Consider the following 26,955-nt stretch of genomic DNA (forward strand, 5'->3'; position numbering starts at 1 on the left):
TTCCTGTGACACCTCCAGGCTCACACACACACAAATACACACCACACACTTGATGATATTGTATTGACTTATATTCATTTCCTGTCTGTATTCTTTCCATAACTGGCACATAATGCACCTACAGAAAACCCTCCTCTAAAGTCAACCTGCTTTTGCTTTAATCGGCATGAAAAATGACACCATAACCCAGCTGAAATTCTACCCTCCACCTTTAAAATAACTCCTCCTAATAAGGTGTAAGAAACAGTCACCATAAGAGACCAGATGGAAAGGTTCTCTATTCTTGTGCAGACCCCACAATAGAAAAAAAAACAATGATGACACACAAACCAAGAAAGGTTCTAGATAAATAATGTTCTACAAACTCATACGTACCATGGAACGGACCTTCAACTACCTTTGTCCATATAATAATGAATGCAAAGTCATAACAAAATTATATAGAGGGGTATCATATCTTTTAAGATATTGCTAATTCACACTGCTTTGTGCTACAAAACTGTAGTGAAAATCATGACTTTCTTTCACCTTCAGCTTTCAGCTACGTGCCCACTCCCTAAAACCTAATCAAAATGACTCTGTATGCAACTAGCGTGTGCAAAGTTGACGGTTATTTCTCTACTCTAACTAAACTACATGATGTTCAAATGTCTGCAACACTCTTTATTTACATGAAAAGTCTGCGAAACTTTTGCAGGATGCTGATTCAAACGGTCCTTGATTCTAATGTGTTTTTATAAGTGATTTTGGTCTTCGATTTTTAAAAAGGTACATGATTATGTGTTTATTTATGTATTTTACTCATGCTCACATGCCTCTGAATGTTTGTTTTTGTTGACTTATTGAATATGCCATCAACCTGCCAAGGACTACAGATGAAAATGAATCTGTGTGGCTAAACCTAGCATATTTACTCAATGAATTTAAGTGCTCGTATTAATTAATATCCATTGTCCCTTTTAAATAAACATAAACATAAACTGAGATAAACTGATCTCAGTTGACTGCAAAATGTTAGCAGGACTAAACAAACATTAACAGTATCTCGGCTCATTTAGCGGCTCCGCTTGGTTAATCATATTCACAGATCCATTTTTACGATAAATGGCGATTTTGCGGTCTATCAGTTTATATAAAACTTAGTGAAGGCAGTGAGGGAGTGCAGGGTTTTCTATTGGCTGACATGAAATAGACTTCCTCTCTGTTACAGTGACAGTTGTATGACATCTAATTACACAGATTACGCTGTTTAACATTAATGTTGAATGGCTTGTAACTAAATTAATGCATCCCATCTCATTCTTTCAAGCTTAAATACACACACAAATTAAAATACATGCCTTGTTATTGTGATTATTGAGGGCATTGAGTTGAAGCCATTCAGAATAATGAAGTAGCTCGAATTCCCTTTCACAGAGGCATATAGACGTGCTTCTGTGAAACTCTTCTTCAGTGGCTCCCCGTTAAATCCAGAACTGAATTCAAAATCATTCTGAAACCTGCTCCCAGTTTGGATTTGGAGACAGACACCCTCTGTACTTTCAATGTTAGGCTTACAACTTTCCTTTTTGACAAAGGATATTATCATTAGTTATTATTAATCTCTAGGGCTGATTACGCACACCCCACTTTTCAGTTATTTATTTGTAAAAAATGTTTGGAATCATGTATGATTTTCGTTCCACTTCTCACGTGTACACCACTTTGTGTTGGTCTTTCACGTGGAATTCCAATAAAAGTGATTCATGTTTGTGGCCGTAATGTGACAAAATGTGGGAAAGTTTAAGGGGGCCAAATACTTCTGCAAGGTGTTTGAAGCCTCTTATCTAATGTGGGTTAGGACAGGGTTCATCTCCATGCATACAGAAAATGAGTGGATGAACAGATGGATAATAACTGCACTACAGTCTTTATGATAGTTTTGTGCCAGTTTACAAAAGTCATTTCAGTTTTATTCAAAGCAGGGAACTCATTTTAAACAGAAAGCTGCACAGAGCAGAGAATTCTTACTCTGTCTATTCAGCAAATTAAAGGCTTTAATAATGAAAACCAGCTGTGTTTACAGGAGGAAATCGTGTATAAATGTGAATGGAACCGGTTCAGTTTACACTGTGTTCAGTAAACTCGACATCATTAGAGAAGTGCAGTAAGTGAACCAGGGTTGGGAAGATATGAGAGCAGTGCTTCTCGTGATATATATTTCAATGATAATCTCAAGTCAGAGAGCATCCCCTTGACAATATTAAGACAGGTTTCCTTACAGTATGGGCTTATGTGTTTAAACTCTTCTTTAATTAAGTTTATGTTGATCTAGTTTGATGCCTGAGTTTGTTATGGCCAGAGGCGCAAAGCTGACACATGTCTCTGCAATTAGGAACAAAACACTTTAGCAGTTATTGAATTTACTGAAGATCCAAACCCCAAATCACAAAGTTAATTATACAAATATGCAGATGCAAGATTATGTAACTTAACATTTATGAAAAACCTGCCACTCATGATGATGAGACAATGATTTTTAGCCAGTATTGGGGTTCTTGTATTTCCTGTGGAAAGCAACTAATTACACATTTTTTTCCTGCCTTTCTCTGTAACACAGCGTCACATGGCTGGCAGTAAATACTACGCTGTTAAGCCTTGCATACGGCCACATTGTATAAGCACAAATCCTAACAAATTCTGTATCAGCACAGAAGCAGCCTTAGCGGCACGCCACAGAAAATGTTGTGCTGACAGTGATTGGAAATGGGTCGTCTCTGCTTCTATTTTTTGTTGGGATTCAAAATTCGGCTGCGTGTCTGGGGTCTGTGCTTACTCGGTTTAAACATCTCTGGATCTGAGGATCTGATTGCCTTTAGAGGTGACAGGAGAGGTGAGGTGGTGTTAGCAACTATAGATATGCCAGTTTTTTACAGCTGTTGCGCAGTTTCCTTTGGTGCAATAAATTATAAATAATGTGCACATCTCTTCATTTGAATGTGGTTACACTGTCGAGGATATTACTGTGACATCACATATGCAAAACCCCTGTTATGATGTTTCTCTGTTCACCCATAATGCAGATAATTAAAGAACTTATGCAATTCAAGTAATCACATAATCGTTTGGATTGCAACTCTGTGATACGCAATAATGTGATGATGAATGTAGGAACTGCAATGTGCTACACACTCCCTGCAATCTGCTCATGATTCTTCTTTCTTTCTAACCTTTGACCTCTCATTATTCAACGCTGCACCGAAGCTTTAACAGCTCCCTCGTAATAGGCTTTTTCATGCAGATAATGAGAGCAACCAATTATTCATTCACTTTAATATTTCAAGCAAACTTAACTCATTAAATTTACACCCTAGCTAAAGGACATAACATTATTTTTGTGCAGCACAGGTAATGGTTTCATTTGTTAAGCGAATAAAAATGTATATCAGCAGCTCGCGCACAGACTACATTGTACTTTTTGGATAAATGCTGCTGCATGAAATCCTGGAGACGGGGGAGGGAATCAAAATATGGATAAAAGTCAGAATAGAGAGTTTTTAAGCCAAATGTTTGTTTGTATGTTTTTTGCTGAAGCGCACATATTTAGTAGCTACACAAAACCACACAAACATGTGCAAAAGCAAGCAAACAGTGCACACAAAGGTTTGTGCCACTTTCTCTTTGCCTTCACTTTATCTGCCTGTTCCCGCTCTGACTCTTTTCTCTGTCTCTCTCTCTCTGAATATTTTAGTATTGATGAGCCCATTACTGATGATAACACAGTGCAACATCAGCATCCTTTCTCCCTCTCCCTGTCTCCCTCTCTCTAACACACACACACACATGCTCACTCATCAGGAGTCGGGTTACAAGTCTGCCTCTGCTGTGTCCTTCTGTGCATTTCGCTGTGAGTGTGTGTGTTCAGCGGGAGGCTGGGGGAATCTGACTGCCTGGCGTCGCTCCAACAAACTGCACTATTTTTCAGGCTGGATACCATTCACGTGCACACCAGCTGACGCACAGATACACACACACAGGGGCGATGTGTGTCAGCTGTTAAAATGATAACAGCGAATAAGCAAAGTGCACTGAATGCGAAGGTGCTTCCTAAAAGGATGTTTAGAACCCGCAAAACATTTCAAGTAACGTAACGGCGCGTGGCACAAACATTAAACACAGACCGGTGAACGATTCGGTGGCAGCGTGCATCTGATACTGTAGAGCGCTGTCACTGTGTCAGATGATGAATAACTGCCTCTCAAAGCAACGATCCAGGAATCCATACCTCTGAAAACCCATCACAATGACAAAAATGCAAAAGCCTGCAGATGTCTCTCTCAGAATTTTCAGCCAAAAGCGCTGCATTTGATCTCAGCACTCAGTCGCAGGAGGCTCACATCCCAACGGGTGCAGGCATGACATCTGCTTTTCTGTATTTTGTCAAAGTGCCACACTTAATGACCCCCTCAGATCACCGGTGTGCGCTGTCAAACCTGCTCGAGCGTGAGGGAAGCAGGTGAGACCAGCTACTGAATCTAATTGTATATCAGAGATCACTGACATCCATGTGGCACATTCATTATTCCCACAAACCTCTGGCTATAATCTTTTTTTTTTTCCAGGAATGGCCAACAAACGCTCAAAGTAAGAAGCTTAGTCTTCTCTGCGGTGAGGTGAATGAAAGTCATTATCCTCCAGTGATTTCCTTTATTGAGTTTAAACCAATAATGAAGGAGGGAATAAAAGCCATTAGAGGATTTTTTTTTTCCAACTTTCAGACAGAGCTGAAATTACTATGAGGGAGATTTTACTAATATATGTGCAGTCATTGTAAAATGACATCACTGGGTTATTATCCACAAATGATCTTATTCAGTTACAAAGGAGGCGAGGGGGGTGGGGAGTTTTATAAAACACACAGTGTGCTACGGATGCCTTCCTTGGGGAGAAGTGCTTGCTATCTGATCGGTTTGCTCATGCAGTGTCACTTTAATTTGAGAGCAGGCTTTGTGAGCTTACACAGTAAACTTTAATTTCAGACGGCAGAGAGCTGGTTCTACGTGAGGACCGCGCTGCTTTATTAACTAACATTTAGATAATCATTGAGCCCTGACATTTAAAAGTTCATCAGTGTTCAGCCAGGTGTCAGCGTGAAGACTCGCGTCAAACAGACAGAGGGCAAACAGCTACAGCACACAACACAATGAACTCCAGCACAGCAACACATCCAGCTGAAGCAATGATTAATGCAGCGTTTTATAAACAGCCCTCTGACACGACAAACACTGTATGCCAGACAAAATTAGGATGCGATACTGGGCTGCTACATTGGATCAAATAGAGCAGCCAATTATTATAATGATCATGTCAGCCTCCTTTGATCCAGGGCTCATCGTTGCCTTCCTGTGAAAGAAAAAAAAACATCTATCTTTTTTAGAAAGTAAAAAAAACAGCCTCGGGAACGGGAATGAACATTAACTCTGAAAAAGAGCCCCGGTTTAAGCTCTGTGATGATGTATTTCAGGGTTTCAGCAGACAAAAATCTGTACAACAGAAGAATTTATCTCAAAAAGGTCGGGGGATTTCAAACATAATTTCCCTTATAAGGCATTCTCTATAATGGATTTCAAAGTGGCAGATAATAGCTTTATAGATGAGTTATAAACCGCATCAGATGTGTGTGTGTGTGTGTGCGGGTTCATTCTTTCTTTTGAGTAGGCTTAACATGTCAGCAAGACATAAAGGCATGCAGAAAAAGTCAGAAACAGATATCTATGCAGTTGCCAGAGAGCCTTTTTCCAGGTCAAAGGTTGGCTCCAGTCACTCAGTTTTTCCCCAACTTGTCGACCTACAGTTGCACTTATTTTAGTTCATCTTAAAACCTGGCTAAATTACTTCTAAAACATTAATAAAGCTGTTAGCAACAGCTTATAAACCATTTACGAAGGGTACCTTATTAGAAAGACAGGGCAAGACTATCATTAATTCTAGATCTAGTCTGCCCTTAAAATATGTTTTTAATATCATAGTTTTCATGGAGAGAATCCAGTTAGGAGGCATATCACGGCTGGCGGTGTATTTCTCCCTGTAGGAATATTAGAGGAAGAGTAGCCCATCAGTGTAATGTCATGATTTCCTGGAAGATACAAAGGGGCGATAAGGTCACCAAATTCCCTGCGGGAGCAGTCAGAGAGCATTTTGGTGACGTTACGGTGATTTTGTGTGCGGGTTTGCACTGACAGCTCCATGCATGGTTCACGTGGGGTCTATTACCGCCGCTGTCAGTGCGGAGATTGACACCCTGCAGGTCGCACTCACACTGCTGCTACTACTACACACACACACACCACTCAGTATTTGGCTCGCTGCTAGACGCCATGTGTTTCCACAGCGGAAGAGTGGCAGGCAGCGTCGAGATGCAAACACTTATCAGAAACACTCGCACTTACATCTCAGAGGACGGCGGCTGGCTACGGCAGAGGAGCGCGTGTCCGCACGCTTGTCCCATCGCGCATCCTGCCTCGCGCCTCTCCGGTTTGCCCGAACAGCTGCAGCTGGAAGCACGGATCAGCCCGTGCGCGAGTCTCTTAGGCCGGGAGGGGTAAAGGAGGACGGACCGACGGATGGGTGGACGGCTGGGTGTGTGCTTCTCTCTCCTCACCCCCCAGTGCGGTACGCCTCTCTGCGATTCCGCTGTCCGCTGCTGCCTCCTCTTTCGAGCTCTGACAGCGCGCGGGGATTGGTCGGGACCCGGTAACTGATACTTGAGCTGTGGCGAGCTGGGATATAACAGCTGAGCAGAGAGAGAGAGAGGAGAGAGAGAGAGAGAGCTAACACATGGAAGCGTCCACGAGAAAGACGCGTGTGGCTGAGGCACGTCACTCGTCCGCGTGCGCTGAAAAACAGTCCTTCCTTTTAGGCAATGCCCGCTCCCTCCGCGAGCGCCGGACGATTTATCCGTGAAAATGAAAGTTGCATTGTTGTGAATATTTAACTTTTCACGGCGTGTCCCCACTGCGCGCGCTCATCCTCCAAATCGTCCTTCGTAGAGTACGGGCTCCTCCGGACACACTTGGAAATGTTTTCTCTGCACTTCTCAAACAGAAGACCTCACGGTTTTATTGGAAAACACTCGTGTGTCTGTGTGTGACAGGGGACAGGTCTCAAGGTCCAGATCTTTTTCTGCCATATATGGCCCTTCCAGTACACTCACGGAAGGAGCGGTGCGGAGCTTGACGGGAGCACCGGGATTGTTTGTTTACGTCCAAAGCCTGTAAATGTGGTGTCAGGTGTCAGCAGTTTAACATCTCAGTGCTCAGTTATTGTTGCCTCATATGTTAAAGGAAGTAAGTAGTTTGTATAATAATACAGCCCCCTTCGCCTAAAACCACATGTCCGCATGTGTTTGCAATCATTTTGTCTGATTGGTCTTCTACCGGAGGCTGTGTGAGCATGAAGACACCGTGACTGATTGACACATTTGTGGCCTGTGTTTGCTCAGTTGCATATGTGCATCTTCATCATCGTCATGATCAGAACGACCAATTAAACATCTGTGTGAATGACCAGGATTTCATATCATATCAGCTACAGGGCCTAGCATCGATCTACATAGTAGTAGGGCTTTCTTTGAGTTTTGGTGCGTGGCGCTATTTCTGTGTTTACATCTGGATTGTGTTTGCTTCTGTTTTATTATTTTTGCTCTGGTCACGAGAACTCAATATATAATTGGCAAAACTGCAGTCTGTTTGTATGAGTAAAGATAGTCGTATAGTCATATATTAGATCAAACATTGTTACTACAATAAAACAGTGAATAAATAAAATCTGTAACTATTGATATTAATAATTTGTCAGTTATACTACACTGGTATGCAAATATGCACAATGTGAGGACCTCTGAGCTTGAATACAGTACAGTCACCATTAATGATACAGTTATGGTAAAAATATAAGGACACCTTCTGTCAGTTCTAAGGTTTTACATAACAGGATATAACAAAAATAGGTAAATACAGCCTCAGATGAACTACGGCACATGACATATATACAGTTCATATATTTTACGAGAAACTAAGCAGAAGCAGTTTGTGAAGAACTAGTTACACCCTTACTGCTTCCATAGGAATTAAGAGGGTAAATAACGGCCAGGTGCAAATGCAAAGAAGCTGCTGCACCAAAAACGTGAGAGTGGTTGCTTTAGTTGCTAGCAGACTGCCACAGTTGCCTGTAGTTTTTCATGTCTGTCTGCAAAAAGCCAAGATTTAGTAAAAACTAAGAAATTGGAGATTGTTTACCTTCAAAGTAAAAGTTGTGCCTCACTGCTAAAGCCAGTGTGTGTTCTGATGAGACAGAGTACCGGGCTGTGGTCGACTCCTTTGTCACGTGGTGTGAGCAGAATCATCTGCAGCTCAACGTGGCAAAGACCAAGGAACTGATCGTGGACTTCAGGAAGACCAGGAAACACTTGACCCCTGTTTCAATCCAGGGGGTCAGTGTTGACATTGTGGAGGACTACAAATACCTTGGAGTACACATTGACAATAAACTGGACTGGGCTACAAACACCACAGCACTTTACAGGAAGGGCCAGAGTCGTCTCTATTTTTTGAGGCGACTGAGGTCCTTCAACATATGCAAGAAAATGCTGAGGATTTTCTATGAGTCTGTTGTGGCCAGTGCGATCCTCTATGCTGTTGCATGCTGGGGGAGCAGGCTGAGGGTCGCAGATGCCAACAGACTTAATAAACTAATCCGTAAGGCGAGCAATGTTGTGGGGATGGAGCTGGACTCCCTCAAGGTGGTGTCGGAGAGGCGGATGCTGTCCGAGATAAAGACAATGTTGGATAACACCTCCCACCCACTCCATGACATGCTGGTCAGTCACAGGAGCACGTTCAGTGAGAGACTGAGATTACCGAAAAGCACCACTGAACGACACAGGAAATCTTTCCTGCCTGTGGCCATCTCCCTGTACAACGCATCCACTTAACACACTGGTTACTGCTACAACTACACATGTTTCTTTTCCAGCTATTTATTTATGAGTGACCTATGTATGTATGTATATATATGTATATATTGTACTATTCTTAGTTAGCGTATTGTCTGTCTTGTCTTAATGTTGGTTTATAATGGAGCACTGTAACAAAAAATAATTTCCCCCAGGGATCAATAAAGTATTCTGATTCTGATTCTGATTCAAAAAGTGCAACCTTTATTTTGAAGCCTGTGTATCACCATGATTGTCGTACGCCCAAAAAGCAGTCACACATCTGCAAAGCCTCAAGACACATGACAGCTGCACTGGGATTTTGCCAGATAGCACATGACTATGAGAGTCACTGTCAACTTTATTCGGTCTGATAAATGAAGTTTAAAGTATTGTATCACAATTCCCAACACTGTGCAAGGACCTAAAGAGCTATTGTGCATCTTTCATTAATTCCATCAGTACAGTAAAATAGGGCAGTAACAGCACCATGCTGTGCGGATGTTTGTTTCTGTAACAGGCAGTGGGAGTGTAGTCAGGACAGGAGGAAGTGTAGAGGCAGTAAGATATAAAAGAGTTGTTTTTCAAAAGTGCTCAGCATCTAAAGCTGGGCAAAAGTTTAATTTCAACAGATAATGATCTTCAGTTAAACTCTGCGAAGGTGCTGAAGCAGACCAACTGGAGTCTGAACCTGAACCCAACAGATGCGCACCTACTGTACCTAATGAGTAGCGTGGCCCTGCATCAGTGTGTCCCATCCAACCCAATCTTCTAAAAGTTCCTAGATTTAGTCCTACCTCTGTGGTGTCCTCGGGATTCCCATATGCTTGTTTGTCATTCACCTAGGGACCGTTTGTGATTCAAGGAACCACACTTGAGGCTATCATTGCTGCCAAAGGTAATTTAACAAAGTAGTAAGTGAAGGGTCTGAATACATACATGAAATATTTCAGCCAGTCATTTATTTTTAATACATTTATTTAAATAAAAAAACCTAAAAGTAAGTATTTTATCTTGATTCACGAGGAAAAGATGAGATCTGTGAGACTGAAAAATTAAAAAAATTGGACATTTGAAAAGCTCTTAAAGCCTTCTTAATGCACGGTTTATCTTAAGATTCAAGACCTCTAAGATTCAAGCATGCTGAGATGAAAGGAAAGTTTAATGGTAATGAGAGAATGTCAGTGACTCAGTTTTTTAAGATCTGCTATACTTCACAAAAATCAACGATTAAAGTGCAGATTGAATAAGAAAAATGTTGTGTATAAGGGAAAAAAATATATGTTTATCTTCTTTTTCCATCCCATAATACATCCTGTGATGAAGAGTGGGGTCCTGATGATGCTGACACATGCACAACTGTCACTGGGATATGTTTTATTTCTTATAATTTGGCTGTTAAGTTATGGCTATATTCTGGACTATGCATGTGGTATGCTTTGAGTTTATATTATCTTATTTGATTATATCCATCCTTCTTCATTTGATGAATTGGATCTTTTACATGTGAAACACAAAAGCCAGAGTATGAGGACATGACCTCACTGTCATCTATGGTAGTTACAGACCTGCTTTGGCTTTATTTAGACCCCAACAGAAAGTGTGTTTATTTATAATTTATGACATGTGGATCATCTCCATATCACTGTCTAAACAGATACAATCTGATTCAAGCCAGACTGTCTCACTGTATTAGAGGAAAACCAGAAGGGATCCAAAAATCAGATCTGTTGTGCCCGTGCAAATTTATCCTAGTATCCCTGTCCATCTAACAGCTCTTTTTTTAAACTATCCACAATATATATATATATATATATATATATATATATACACACACATATATATATATATATAGCTGTAACCATATGGATGGCAATTTCATGAAACTGTAATTTAGAAAATGCAATGTGTCTGATAAGCCCTGCAATTTCAAGAGAGGCATCTCTGGAGACCTAGCAGGACCTGTCAATCATGAGACATAGTGAGTGAGACAGGAACGTGTAGGGGGAGGAAGACAGCAAACAAGAGATCGTGACAGTAGATGTGAGAGGTGGGATAGAAATAATAATGCAGAGGTGAGGGTGAAGGAAAAGAGGTGCAGCAGAATGAGGGAGACTGTTGATGTTATCACCACCACTGGATTTGTCTCTCTCTCTCTGTGTGTGTGTGTGTGTGTGTGTGTGTGTGTGTGTGTGTGTGTGTGTGTGTGTGTACATGTCACATCTGGTGTTTTGGCATAGAGACTTACGGTGCTCAGCTGTGTCTCAACATGTATTTGTGTGCGTTTGTCCAGAAGGTCTTCTGTGCCTGAGGCTTCCACATCAGTCATTTTGGGCACTAAAACATCACCTCCTGGGACTTGTGTCAAAGAAATGTCTGCAAAAGATACTCATGACCAGCTGGAGAAAGCATTTATGCTAGTCATTTTTGTTTAAATTGTTTACTCATCGAGCCTCAACAAAAGGCTGCAGCTTTTTTAATGACTGATGAGAAAGAAATGAGACGCAATGAATGTTCAAACAAACAAAGGCCTGTTTTTTTGTTGTTGTTGTTTTTTTACCTCTCAGTGCATGTAATAATTTATTAGTTGTTGTCTTTAACATTTAAACACAGGTGTAGAAATGTGAAGATGCAGATAAAAGCTTACTTTACTTACTTTAGGAAGATGTGAAATCTTACCAAGAGCTCAAAACAAACTCCTGTTGTGTTTCAAACTTAAGTAACAAACCAAACATGGCAGCAAAAGTCCTAGAGTACATTTAAATCCACATAGAAATCTTTCCAATGTCCAAAGCCTTGTTTGTGATATCAAGCAGTGGTTTTTCAAACTTTTCATGTCCAAGAAAAGCCAAAGTTTGGAGGTATTCATATCTGCAGACAGCAGCCTTTATGTCATCTGGAATATCGTCAGTTCTTCTTTTGATTGTTTTATCAGATTGCCTCCAGTCCTCATCAGACACTCATCACACAATCCAACCGAGCTCTTGCTGCCTCTGGTTCAGATCCAGAGCTAGTAGGCAAAGTTTCTCTAAAGGGATTTTTCCTTTCCAAATTCCTCTTTCCTTGCTTACTTGGCACCATGCTTGCTTTGGTTGACTCCTCCCAAGAAATGACGCACTCGGACAGAAGGTTGCTGAATTCTGCGGTCCAGCTGAAGCCATGAGACGGGGAGCTGTCGCAGGAGTTTTTTCAAAACAGAGGGTTTTTTGTTTTTTTTTTACTATATACTACTATTAAATTAGAGAACAAGTAAGTTAAAGGAGTTAATAGATCCTTAATAAACACATCTTGTTTTGCAGCTACTCCAGATTATCGGAAAAACTAAAAAAGGTCAGTAATCAGCTTCATGCTGAGAAAGATTGCTGCAGACGCTGCTTTGAGAGTGTTGATGGAGGAGAAGTATAGAGACGCTCAGAATCAAAACAGTGGTGAGGTGTGCAGTATGAGTCAGTAGGGGTAGTAAGCATTCAAGGTGGTGATGGGATTACATCAGTCATTGGTCTGAGAGGTGGAGGTATGCACTGGAGAGAAGAGAAATGAAAGCCATCAAGAAGCAAGACTGAATACATGTGTGAATGGGCAGGAAACACTTGGAGAGGTGAAGCTGCAAGGAATTGGGGTAGTGAAGATAAACGCAAGTAGTTTAAATACCTGGGTTCAACCATCCAAAGCGACGTTGCAGAAGAGGTGAAGAGAAAAGTGCAGTTGGGGTGGAGAGGGTGGAGACAAGTGTCAGGGATGATTTGTAACAAAAGGATAGCAACTAGAGGTGATGTGGCCAAAATTGACAGGATTAGAGATGAATACATCAGATGTCCAGCTCAGGTGGAGCAGTTTGGAGACAAAGTTAGAAAGGCAAGGCTGAGATAGTTTGGACATGTGCAGAGCAATAGTGGATATATCTGGAAAGGATCTTAAGTATGGAACTGTCAGAGAGGAGGAAAAGAGGAAGACAACAGAAATCATTTGTGGATGTAATGAAGGAGGATATGCAGAGTTTGGTGTGACAGAGGAGGATGCTAGTGACAGGATGAGATGGAGGCAGATGTGGTAATCTTTGAAGTAAGCATCCAATTCAAGATAAAGCTAAACTGGCCCCAAATAACAAACACGCTGCGAAAACACACAAAACACAACAGACGTTTAATAAAATGCAATAATAAAAATTGAAAAAATTAAATCTCAAAAGTACAACAGAAGTGTTTTTCTTGGAGACAATAATGTGACACAAGAAGTAGTGACAGAGAAGACAAGAAGCAATGGATTCAGATGCAGGTAATGTGTGTTTTATTGGCATAAATCAGTATAACACTGTAGATATAGGTTTGGTATTAGCGTTTTACTTTTCACTTGTCACTTCCACACCCGGTCTGTCATGTTATTATCTCCCCTAAAATGCTTCTTTTCTATGTCCTGGTGTTTTCTCAATGTATTTGACCTCTCAGAGCCACCGTACAAAGATTCTTGATTTCAGTGGAATGCATTCTGAGTTCCTAAAATCTCTTTCAACATCCCATAGTAAAGGGACCTTATACTCAGAAAAATTCAAAGGTTTCCACCAAAGAGGAACAATAAAAATAGTGCAGCTGTAGTGTGTCAGCAGTGTCCAGTGCGAAGCTCTAACTGGTGCTCTGCAATAAAGTGCACTGAAGCTCGTTTTTATGAGGGGGGAAATTCCTGTTTGTTCCCGTTTGCACTCAAACACACAAAGTGGAGCTGCTGCTGTAAATAAGGCGAGACTGATGAGCAGAGCAGCTAAGCATGGCTCTGTTCATTTTAAAACTCCTTTAATATGTGATTGAAGCAACCCATTAATGTGACCCCAAACACGCTTTCCCTCATTAAAAACTCATTTGATTGTTACATAAGATGAGAATTAGAGACATTTCATCCCATGTGTCCAAGTCCGATGTGTTGAAAGTGCAAAGCAGTGAAATAAATTATGTTTTAATCTAGCAATAAAAGGCCACACAGCGTGTCAGATGTGCTTTACTTTATGGCTCAGTGGGATCAATATCACTACCACAGTCGATGGCTGTTTTGAGCATCCTGTAGCGAGGTCTAATCAAACCCCGTGAATCGGATAAGGTCAAGAAAACAGCGAGACAAGAAAATTCCCCTGCCATCAATTTAAAAGTTTAGTGACCATGAAACTAAAATCCTCTTGTTGTGATTCAACAAAGCTGTGCAGCGAGAAGAAAGCATGTCACGCTTCAGTTGATTGGTTCCCCAGAGTGTTGCTCCCATATCAGCTCCTTGAGTTGATTACATCAGAACGTGATTAGACCCACTGTCCTCAACTTGGAGTGTTTACTGACATTTATAGGCAGTCTGATCTAGCAGTCATTAATGCTTCCTGGAATTTGAAAGTGCCGACTGAACACTTAATTATTTATGATCCTTTCTGTGCCCGTGGTCTGACTGGTAAACAGTTCTCTGTTGAGCCATGATATCTGTGATGATATGGTACACCGAGGGGCTGTAATAGAGTGTGTTCAGACATGGCTGCTGAGCTATAGAGCCTGCAGCACACATATGGAGTGACAATATGGTTGGAAATAAGATAACGGGGCAAAAAGATGTAGTTTAGAAAGCTGTTGGCAAAATGAAGCCTGTATATCTCCTGTTATTAACTGTCCTGTACACTGAGAGATTTATCTACTCTCTCTCAGCTGAAGCTGCTCCAGAACACAAACCTGGGCCAGACTGCTGCAAAGCAGTGGATGTGTTTTTTTTGCTTGACTTTGCTTCCCTTTCTTTACAAATATTTGATGAATCTGCCAACATCTCCCTCCCCATCTCACTGACAGTGTGAGTATTTGATTTTGGCATCTTACCTGACAGGCTGCAGCACCTTGTCCCAACACTGCAGCCCTGTTTTTTTCACATCTTCACTCATTTGTTCTGCTCACATGATGCCAGACTAACAAGCAACAAATAACAAGAAGCAGCAACACAATGTGAGTTCAGCATTGAGGAGAAGCAGTGTAAGGACATGTGGAGTGGGGAGGTAAAGTCACTGAATATACTATTACCACCAAACAACAACTTGAAGTCATGCAATTAATGGCCGTCCTGTCTCAGTAGATAAATCAGAAGTAGACACCTGGCAGGATGTGGCGTATGTTTGAGGATGGCTGGTTGAAACTTGAGTTTGTATCCTGCCTCGTGTACAGTTGTGGTCAGAAGTTTACAAACGCTCATCAAGGGCATGGATATCATTTGGGCTATTAATGATTTCTTTGAACTGTTCTGTTTCTATGATGGAATGATTGTACAGCAAACATCTTTAATGACTTTAAAAAACAAGAGCTGGTTGCACAGGTTTGGATTTATTTAAGCAGCGGTGAAGGTTCTACAACATCATTTAACTGACAAGCAAAAAGCCTATTAACCCATCATTAGCCATCATGATTGACTACAACTGGTTGTTTCTCTTTGCTAGCATAACAAGGCTTTTTTTGACAGCACTCATGGGATCAGTCAGTACTATTAATAATGCAAGTCCAAGGAATTCAGTGAAGATCTGAAAAGTAAATTAATACAAGTTGGGATGATCTTTGTGATCCATTTGTAAACAACTGAAGATTCATAGATCATCATTTCAATGAACTGTGCATAAGTACAAGTTATTCCGATGTGTCACCACTTTGCAAAAGTCTGGACGACCCTCTAATAAGACCAAATTAGTTAGGTTGTTCAGGAACCACCAAGGCTCAAACCTGCCATGAACTGGAAACTGTTAGAACACCAGCATCACTGTCAACAATGAAGCGAGTAAACTAAGTGTAGACTAAGAAAAAAAGCCTCTTCTCCAGAATCAACCCCTTCAAGCTCGAATTACATTTGCAGCTGCCCACATGGACAAAATCAGTGCCTTCTGGAGAAAAAAATCTTTCGATCATAGGAGATATTGAGCTATTTGCCCCCCAATGACAAGGGATATGTTTGGAGGAGTAAAGGTGAGGCTTTCAAACCTAAGAAAAATGTACCAGCTGTCAAGCATGGTGGCGGTACCATCATGTTCTGAGGCTGTTTTGCCTCCAGTGGTACTGCTACACTGTACACAGTGAATGTAATAATGAAGGAGGAGGACTACCTCCAAAATCTTCAACTTCACCTCTAACCAACAGCTAGACTTGGGACACCAAGTTCCAAAAGGACAATGATCCCAAACACACATTAAAACTGGTTTTAACATGGATAAAGAAGACTAACATAAAACTTCTGGAATGGTCTTCACAAAGCTCCAACCTCAACTCTATTGAAAATTTGAGTACTATGCTTAAAAGCAGGGTAATTGTAAGGAAAAAAACCAATTTAAACAACTCTATTTAATAATTACCCGTATTTTCACGACCATAAGGCGCACTGTGCTAAAAGGCGCAGTCTCAGTTATGTGTGCCCTTACTGTATTTAACACACACATAAGGCGCACTGGACCATAGGGCGCATACAAGTACCGTATGCGTATTTAAAAATAAAGCGGGAGCAAACCTGAATTCGGTACCTTACTCACATTTCTATTGCCGGTAATCGTCATCATCAACAACACACAAGCATACAAGTGTGCATATTTAAAAATAAAGCAGGAGCAAAACTGAGTTTGGTACTCACATTTTTATTACCAATAATCGTCATCATCAACAACACACAAGCATACAAGTGTGCGTATTTAAAAATAAAGCAGGAGCAAAACAAAGTTTGGTACTCACATTTTTATCATCAATCAAACCCATCGAAGTCCTCATCCTCTGTGTCTGAATTGAACAGCTGCGCTAAATCTCCATCAAACATGCCAGGTTCACAGTCTTCACCGTCAGAGTCACTTTCCGTGCCGTGCGGCTCCTCGGAAACGATGCCGGCTTTTGCGAAAGCTCGAACAACAGTGCCAGCAGACATGTTAGCCCAAGCATCTACAATCCATTGGCAAATTGTGGCGTAACTTGCCCGGCGTTGCCTTCCACTCTTAGTGAAACTGTGGTCTCCACCGGTCATCCATCGCTCCCAGGCCGCTCGCAGCCTTACTTTGAACGGGCGGTTCACACCGATGTCCAGCGGTTGGAGTTCCTTTGTCAGGCCTCCCGGAATGACAGCAAGCTCACAGTTCATTTGCTTCACAAGTTTTTTCACATCGGCTGTGAGATGGGCACGCATAGAGTCACAGATCAACAGCGATGGTGATGCGTGGAAAAAAACCACCTGGTCTCCTTACATACACCTCCCTCAGCCAGTCTTTCATCATGTCCTCATCCATCCAGCCCTTTTCATTTGCCTTAATGATGATTTCTGCTGGAAACTTCTCTTTAGGCAAAGTCTTTCGCTTAAAAATCACCATAGGCGGCAGTTTCTGTCCATTAGCATGGCAGCCAAGCACAACAGTAAAAGAAGACTTTTCATACCCCGTTGTGCGTATCGCTACCGTGCTGGTCCCCTTCTTCTCCACAGTGTGACTCACCGGGATGTCAAAAGTGAGCGGGACCTCGTCCATGTTTGTGATGTGGCTGGGCTGGATGTGTTTGTTGGCGATGTGTTTGCTGCAGTAGGAGCGGAAGATGGCCAGCTTTTCCTTACGTAATCCGCTGGAAGTTGCTGCGCTACCGTAGTCCTGGTCCGGATGAAAAAAATGGCACCGTTTCATAAAACGAAAGCACCAAGACGGACCTCCTTGGAAATGTTCAATGTTCATCTCTTCAGCTAGTGAAACTGCTTTTAGCTGAATGGTGACCGTCGAAACGCTTCTCCCGCTCGCGCTTTGCTCGATGATCCACCGCTCGAGTCTTTCCTCCAACTCGAGCCACCTCGCCTTATGTCCGCGGAAACTCAGCTGCGTTTTCTTGACCTGCCGGAGCTTGTTTTCCAGCTTCCTCCATTTGCGAACCATCGATTCGTTAATCTTAAATTCTCTCGCCGCTGCTCGATTTCCATGTTCCTCCGCGTAGCTGATGGCCTTCAGTTTAAACTGTGCTTCGTAAGCGTGTCTCTTTGCCATTTTCAGGGTTGTTAAAACAACGATGTCCTGCATAATGCACATACCTGTTCTTTTATACAGGTATGTGCGATTGTCCCGGTATATACGATCAACGCCCACACTTCACCCTTTAACGTTCTCATGGTGTTCTCTACTACGTCCTCCTTACAACACATAGGGCGCACCGCGCTATAGGGCGCGCCGCACTTTTTGAAGAAAATCTAAGACTTTTAAGTGCGCCTTATGGTCGTGAAAATACGGTAATATTAACCAAGGAGGTCATACAATCATTCTTTCTAACTTGCACAGCGTATTAGACAAACCTATAAGTAGCTTCACTCTCTTATCTTTCAGTTTCGTTTTTTGTTCTTGCAGACTCCTAAAGGAAAAATCTGACCTGATGGATGCTGAATGTTTAACTATCTTACAGATCTCCGTCTGGCTTTTCATCCTTGGCATATAATGGCTTTTTGAGAGTGATGCTAAACACGCTGCAGATCTGAAGGGAGCTGCAAACTTTAATACAGGCAAACCTTCACCTTTTACAAGTAGTCATTATAAAGATAATGATTAACTAAACAGTTTTAGTTCATCCAGACCATTTCTCTGTCCCAAGTATCACTGATAAGATAAATAAATCATTTTATACAACGTCTTCTGGTAGCCTTTGATGTTTCTGACAAACCTGACATGCCCTTTATATGTGAGGAAATAAATCAACTGCTAGCAAAGAAAATGAGCTCCTGTTGACTTCACACGCTTTTCAGACATTTCTCACACCTCCAATCTATCCTTCCTTATCATAATCCCCGCCTTTCTCTCTCTGTGCTCCCCTTGCTCTTCCCCTCCATACTCCCTCCTGTCATCCCTGCTGCACTTGCGCTATTAAGTTCCTGTAACGCATATTCCCCTCTTCTTTCCCGCTTCTAGCTCCATAACTCACTCCCTCTGTGTCCTCCATTCCTACCATACGAGCACCTTTCCTCGCTGCTATCCAAATATGACACTAACTAGAAACCCTGTGGGTGCTGCCATCCTCGCTTGATCTTTTGCATTTTTATTGCAGCAAGTTATAACCCAGTGTTATCCTCAGCCCAGAGCTGAGTTTTCCCAAAACTAATTAAACCCTTTCTTAACGGGTTTGCCTTCCATATGTGTGTTATTTTGATCCAATTGAGGGCAAGCTAGCTCAAGGCTAAAGCACATTTAGTGCCCTTGAATGTAGCTCTGTAAATAGTTCATACAGCTGCCCTGGGTCAGAGTTACAGTGCGACTTTAATCAAAGACCAACATAAATAACAATCGTTCTTTTGGACCCAAAGTGATCATGTGACGTGGGTGAAATGCAAAGTTAACAGCTAACGCTATAGTGTGGTTGTGCTGAGGAAGGCTCATTTTATTGTTAATTTTTTTAACCATCCACTTCACAGTGAGTTTGACTTGTTTCCCCTGGCTGTCGAGTACCTGTGAGGACTTCAGGTTTCTTTTAGCCCTACTTCAACCCATCTCCTTAATGTCCTTGTGGCTTTTTATTTTTTATTATTTTTATTTTTATTTTTTTCTTTTTTTTTAAATTTATTAATTTTGTTTTGTTTATTCTTATTGTTGCCCTTGCTGCTAAACTCCCCTTGTGGGACATTAAAGTATTGAACTGAACTGAATTCAATTGAAAGTGTGCCAAGAGAATATCTTCCACACCATTATAAACTGGCAGCAGCCTGAACAGTTGATTAAAAAAAAAAAAATTTTTAAAGAACATGCAGTCTCTATTACAAATTTACAAACTTTGGTTTCCCGTTCTTAGCTGGCACTCATTGTTCTCTCTTGGTACTGTAACCCATCTGCTTCAGGGTACATTTAGAGATCCTGGTATGCATACCTTAGTTGTAACGAGTGGTTATCTTGCCCCACAACATATTTTGACCCAGAGAACTGGCCCTCACTGGACATTTTCTCTTTTGCTGACCGTTCACTGTAAATTCTAGAGATGGTTGTGTGGGCAAGGAGATCAGTACTTTCTGAAATACTCAAACAGCTGGTGTTACACCAACAACCAGGGGCGTAATCACACCCAGCCAATAAAAATCCCCAATAAAATTATGAATTATCTTGCATAAATAGGCTGTTGATTTTCTTTACTCATTTCAGGTATTACCAGCAAAATAGTTGCATGTTTAATCATCTGGGAATTTACCCAGATTCATTTATTTATTTAGGCAGAGATCTTGACCCCTCCAATGTTCATCACAAAGTTACGCCGATCCCAACAACCATGCCACATTCGGTCTGCATGCATACCTACAGCAACCACACTGAATTGCTGCCATGTGATTGGCTGATTAGATATTTAAGTTCTCATTTCTGCATTGAGAACATCTGGAGCCAAACAGACAGCTTCACCTTTTCTGCAGCATTTTTAAGGAACAGTTTGAGTCCAAGTCACCCATCCTGCTGTGAATAATGAAACCATTTATCTTCCATTATGTCGGCTTTGCCTTCGACATCCTGCGTTTGCAGATCATTTGTCTTCTACACAAAGATTCAGATGTTCTCATAAATGAACCAACACCACAGTGTGAAATACTGTAACTTGCTTGTCAAGGCGAGCCCATTTTTATCACGAGGTTTACAGACAGCTGTGATGTCAGCCTCATCAGCTCAGCACAAATCAAACAGGGAGAACTTCAGTCTTCATTCAAAGCCTTTATTGGAAATTCTTTACAAGTGAATCCTCAGAACTTGCCCAAACGCAGCTAAAGTTTGGGTTAGACCAGCTGGGGTGTTGACCCCATTTTAACCCACTAACAATGGCTTGTATACTTAAATGTATATTTTAGGTCAAATGAACATGTCACATGAAAAAATGACTTATTAATCTTTATTTAATATGCTGGAAACACAGAGTCATTTACTTTATTACAAGCAATATAGAGGAAAGACATAGAAGAAAAAGTACACAGAGAAAAGTGATGCTCATTGCAATGACACAGCTCCTTTAAGTGAACAGATTTCTGTGTGCATATTTTACTGATCTCACCTGGCAGGCTGCTTTAGATGCATAAAATATCAGGGTGCTTGAAAAGTTTCACTGCAAATCTGTTTCACTGGAGAACTTGCAAACTGTGTTAATTTAATTTATAAAGCACAGAGGAGGCCAATAGGAGCACAGGCTTTAACTGCTGAGTGGCTCCTTTTTTAAACACAGACGAGTGGCCTGTTTTCAGCTCTCATTACCACATTTAGAATAAAACCTGTGTTTTACACTATACAGATTACTAGTTACCTGAACAGTTAAGCTTGTCATATATGTGGACGAGATTTTCAAAATGACACAGCAAGATAACAGATTTGTTTCAATAGTGAGACACTGAAAGTCCTACATGGTCAAGACAATCAGTCACCACGGATTAAAGAGTCCAATAAATGTAAACTGTTTACTGACTGCTTTTGCTTGCAGACAGAAACTGTAGGCGGTGCAAAGCCTTGCAATGTCTTGCAGTACTTTGTTTGAAATGGAAACTTTTCTGAGGCTGTGCAACGGGAGAAAATCCAAAATTCAACAAAACCAGTAGTGTTTAAGCTTTATGTCAGCGCAAAGCCAGCTGACCACGGTTAGTCACGCGCTGACTTGTGGGTGTTAATATTAATGCTCACAGCACAAGGGCTTATCCTTTTATTCTCTCTGCTCATATCACATGAATAACATCAACATCATTTTTTTAGGCCCAGCCAGAGGCACAGCACCACATACTGTGCGTGGACGTTAACATATCAGCAAAATCTTTTGAAATGCGCAGGGGGAGGGCAAAAACTCAGCGGCTACCTCCAGCAAACACCGGGAGCTGATTGCCTCTATTGTCCTGAGTGGTTTGGCCATGTTTGGTGTACTCAGAACTACTCAGTGTTTTCAAGAGCTTCAAGCAATTTTACAAATACCTGGAAGGAAAAGAAAAGGTGTAGATTTGTGTGTAAAAGAAGGAGAGTGTATGAATGTCTGAATACTCCATTAGCGAGGAGTTATGGTCATCCTGGCCTTCCATGATACCCTCTCTCTGATGACCTGCCCTCGGGTTGTGTGTGTAAGAGTATGTGTGTTCCTATCTGTGAGAGCGATGGAGACTTTGTGTATCTGCATGTGTGTGCGTTTTAGAGGGAGCCAGATGGCTGCCGGCTGACTTAGCAGCAAGAATGAAAGGAAATCATATACGACAGTTGTGCTTATCTTTCCATTAATATATGTCACTGATTATCAGGCACTAATGGAGAGTGCCTGATACGAATAATTCCCCTTTCCATTTGCACGCATGCACATCTGCACACATAAAACACATGTTGCATTTACATCAGCGCTTTCAGAGCTTTTGGGGTCCTTAATGGATAATGGATGAGAATAATAGTTCTCTAAAACCAGGAGTGGATGTGGAGCAGCAAGAAGAGCTCGCTGTCCACTTATTCCTGGCTCTTCTTTTCCACATTTCATTTCATTCTCTTTGCAAAACTCACTGTGGATGACTGTGTGATGACCAGTGTGATGATCCAGGCCTTGTCAATATTGTTTGTTTTCTGCTTTTTGCTTTCTCATTTTCAGGTCCTAATTGACGGCTCCCCACATCTGATACAGTGGAGGAAATACTTATTTGATCCCTTGCAAAAAAACCTACAAAAGGATTTAGAGAGTTTCTGTAAAGAGGAGTGAGGAAAAATCCCGCCTGAGTGTGCAAAACTAGTGACAAGCTACAGGAAACATCTTACTTTTGTGCTTGCCAACGCAGGTTTCTCCACCAAGCACTAAGTCATGTTTTGCTTGGAGTTTAAATACTTATTTCACTCACTGACATGTAAATACATTTATAACCTTTATGTAATGTGTTTTTTTTCCTGGATTTTTTCTTGATATTCTGTCTCTCGTTATTACAATTAAGCTATCATAAGAATTGGAGAAAGTTCATTTCAACCACTGTAAAGGAAATTACTTCACTTGTTGGGAGCTTATTTACTGCAAACTGTTTTTCTTCCAGGGTGGATCTCTACCCTCCCAGAAGGCGGACGCATTCATGGCACCCAACTTGATTTTCATTTACTTTGGCATGATTTTGTTGTAGTTATTTCAAGTTTAAATCACATGTAGTTTAAACGTTAGCACCTAGTTTTCTTTAATTCATCTTTTTTAGATTATCATTAATAAACTGGCTCTCTTCTGGCTGCTGTGTGGCTCTCCCTTCCTTCTTATGTCCTGAAGGAGTCGAGCACAACAACATGTAAAAAGAGAGCCAAACTGTAAAATGCTCTGACAATCACTGCAGAAAAGTGGCATGAGACAGCTATAGCCACTTAAGAATGCTGGCTGGACTATGACAGGACCTTGGTGGATCCTTGGCTGATTCTCGGCTGGTCCTTGGCATAATGAGATTCACTGTCAATAACTTTGTCAGTGCAGCCAGAAGTGGTAACACCCCTTAGCAGGAAGGGAAAACCAGTGGTAATGTCTTATGTTTCCCCCAGATGTATGTGTGCTAATTTCATGCTAATTTATTCATTTCTGTTTATTGCTGCTGTAAATATAATGAATCCTAATTAATCTGATTAGAAATCATTGAAACGGTACACATTATATTCACCCCATGTGGTCATGATGGTTTTCAATTTGCATGCACATTTAATGCTTTTCTAAATCAGCACTTTATCCAGAACACCTGCTACCATCTACTGAGGACTGAGACTTAACTAAGCATCTAAGTGCCCGACAACATCTCGGTAGCAACAGCAGGAGTTTTCAACCTGAGAACCATCGCGCTGTCTGCTTGTTTCAATGTATTTGTTAATATTATATACCTATTATGTTACTTTATACTCATTCATTCATAATCCCTTTAAACTGCATTCATGCAGGGTTTGTGAGCTTTTCAAGCTTGTCGTTTCTTCTCTGCTAAGTCGATGTCAACTGATAAATATGGTTTCAAAGACAGGTAGGAAATATCCACCTAACAAAATAAGCTAGCAGGAAATATTGTTAGCTCTGTAAATGTGGTTAAAGGTGGAGTGGTTCACAGACTTGCATGCCTTGCCAAAAGATGCATTTACAGTAAGCGAGTGCACCCTCGCCCTGGGGAGAGTTGCAGTAGATGTGTGGATTCTGAACTCATCTTGCTCGATATATTATCGCTGGACAAGTTGCTGCTCAGTGCAGGTCAAAACAACCCTCTGGCCACCAGGAAAAGGCTCAGAGCTCCCGACTGCTCCTAATCACCATTTTCTTCTTCTTTCCTCTTCCTTTAGAGTAGAACGTAAACAGTCAGTTTCAGTAAGTTTCACTGAGCTTTATCCCTCCACTGTGCTACCACCAGTGGGTCAAAAGTGGAGTTGTATTGGTGCGGGTAACTTTCAAACTATATGTCCAGTTTTCAAACATGACTTCATTGCAAACTGGACATCATCTCGCACCATATTAGATCATGGACTGTGTTAATTTTGAGACCAAGCTTCATAAAAGTTATGATATGGATTTTTAAAACTTTGATAGTTAAAATTATTTGCCAATTAAAAGCAACTGCAGAGCTTCCAAACAGGAAGTGAGGTCATATTTTATTAACTCTGTAACATTTTATGACATTTAATTGTTGAGTGCAAATTAAAAGAAATGTCAGGTAGTATGGTTGGAGGTCCCAAAGCCCACACTTCATGTCTACATATCTGATCTAACCATAGTTTTTCAAAAATCATTCCCAATATTTACTAAAACTTGCACAAATGATCGGTTTTTCATATTATGTACGTGTGACAGTTGAGAACATGAATAAGGCCCCAGTCACACAGGCCTAGAGAGCAATCCACGACTATCTGACGTACACTGGTTGTGAGGAAAAAGAAGTATTCCCAAATCGATGGGCAAGCACGTGCTGGAGGTTGATTTGTCTGCAAACACTTGCCAGCTGCTCTCCGAGCTGTAGTGAAACTGTGACACAAACTGTTAAAAGTATAAAAGCTGCACTCTTTGGAACTTGTTAGCTTGGCACAACTTTTACTTTAACTTGCTAGAGCTCAACTAAGTGCTGAGAAAATAACGACTCTTCTCCAAGTGTTTGTAGAAAAGTCATTATTATCCACACAGACTAAAGGTAATGTGCTAGCAAACAAAGTAATCACATAGAGGTTTATGGTGCCCTCTGCAACCTATTTCACCTAGCAACAGCCAGCGTTCATACGCCATCACTTAACAACCGGATGTGTCAGTGACTGAATGATGTCACATGGGAAACCTCCCTAAGGAGCGGTGCATATTACAGTTTTTCTTAGTGGCTTTGGTGCTTTTCTCACATCACTATTAACATTAGCACAGCAGTTAGCGTATTTCTCAAAACATTTGGTGCGAACGGCAAAACCTAGTGGATAACCTGCAAAAGCAGGTCACTTGCTCAAAATCGATAATACATTCCTCAAAAGGAAGTATTGATGTCAATGAAACTGTCAGTGTCATCAAAATGAAAAGTCTTGACACCATCTTGATGAACAAGATAATCAAATGGCTTTGTCACGTTTTCATTCTGACAGTGTACACTATTCTCTCAGTGTCTTCAATGCAAAAAAAGGTCAAAACTCGGTGACACTACCTGAAAATGCTCAAGACAGCACTATCCACTTTTTGCACAGCCAAGTACAGTAAAATCTACAGTAAAGTTAGACATTCCTGTAGTTGTGGAAGTAAGTGAGTACAAGACACAGAATACCTATGTTTCACATTTTTACTGTGTAGGATGTTTGTAATTCTACAACATTGTGCAAAAGGAAAATACTGTACAGTCACGTATTTAGAATAAACATGAGAAACACCCTTTTGGTAGAGCTGTGCACAAATGTGAACAATGTAACAGTACATATGTAACAATGTAACTGAACTAACGTAAATCATTCTGGCACATTCAGACGTTCCTGTCTGTCTGGCCACATATTCTCATTTACATCACAACGGATATCATCCCTTGCAATGCAGCGAGGAAAGTATCTCCTGGAGTGGCGAATCCACCCTCTGCATGGCTCTGCTGTGATGTCGTCACATGCTGCATCCACGGTTGCTAGCAGGGCCATTTGTGCATGTGAATGCCGGTCATAAACCTTCCACCTCCAGGCAGGCAAAAACTCCTCTATCGGATTAAGGAATGGGGAGTAGGGAGGGAGATATTCAACAGGCGTTCTGTCATGTGCTGCAAACCACTGTCTGCCCAGATGTGAGTAGTGAAAAGGGACATTATCCCACACAACAACATACTTGTTGAGTTGACCTCCACCCCTCTCATTCTCAGGGACTATGGCATGAGAGAAATTGTTCAATTTCGGGGACAGGAAAAAATAATGAAAAAAAAGGTATAACATTTGCTTGACAGCATTTGAAAACTAATTCACCAATTTTGTATGTAATGACTCAATGAAATAAAGACTATTAGTTTTATTGGGAACGACTATTTAGCATCCAAAAGTGTAGTTCATTTTGACTGACATGACATAAGCGAATGATAATGTTGTCGATGGCAGAGAATTGCACGAAAGCAACTGATACATGTCCAAGAGCATTTGCAATTTGTTCAGAGGAAGGAGAAATTGCTACTACGATGTGCACAAATGACTAAATGTTGTGGAGGTTGCACTAATGGTTTTGAGAATTTTCATTTTGATCTGAGAAAAGCACCAAAGCGACTGAGAAAAACTGTAACCTGACAGCTCAGTCGCTCTGTTGCTGAATCATAAATACCACATAAACACTAGAAGAAAAAGACAAGGTCTTCAGTGTCATCTGTACTTTACAGTTCTCTTAATCTCAAGTATCATCAGTGTCAAATAATAAAAGCAGGGATTTTTTTCCTTCTATGTAAAGCGACAGGCATAAATAAGCACACGACACAAACAGTCAGGCACTAGAATTCTTTGTAAAAGTCTGATATGTTTTTCTACAGCTTAGAGGCAGCTCGTTGTGTCACACAGCAACATACAGCAGTGGGGCATATGTGCACGCACACGCAGC

The 26,955-nt window shown here is 41.1% G+C and overlaps 1 protein-coding gene and 1 long non-coding RNA gene across 2 annotated transcripts in view; one reads left to right on the forward strand and one right to left on the reverse strand.

Moving 5' to 3' along the window:
* Positions 1 to 7,066, reverse strand: part of LOC120719576 (cGMP-dependent 3',5'-cyclic phosphodiesterase) — a 178,582-nt gene extending 171,516 nt beyond the window's left edge. Inside the window, exon 1 of the mRNA XM_040008857.1 lies at positions 6,429 to 7,066. Coding sequence (XP_039864791.1) covers positions 6,429 to 6,487 — 59 coding nt within the window. The 5' untranslated portion in view covers positions 6,488 to 7,066. The remainder of the gene's footprint in view (positions 1 to 6,428) is intronic.
* LOC120719582 lies at positions 1,674 to 18,034 on the forward strand. Its single transcript, XR_005692725.1, has 3 exons — positions 1,674 to 1,808; positions 8,310 to 8,314; positions 18,024 to 18,034. It is a non-coding gene; the product is annotated as an uncharacterized LOC120719582 (long non-coding RNA).
* Positions 18,035 to 26,955: the final 8,921 nt, after the last annotated feature.

The sequence above is a fragment of the Simochromis diagramma genome, unplaced genomic scaffold, assembly GCF_900408965.1.
Source record: "Simochromis diagramma unplaced genomic scaffold, fSimDia1.1 OVJJ01000344.1, whole genome shotgun sequence".
NCBI classification, from domain to species: Eukaryota; Metazoa; Chordata; class Actinopteri; order Cichliformes; family Cichlidae; genus Simochromis; species Simochromis diagramma.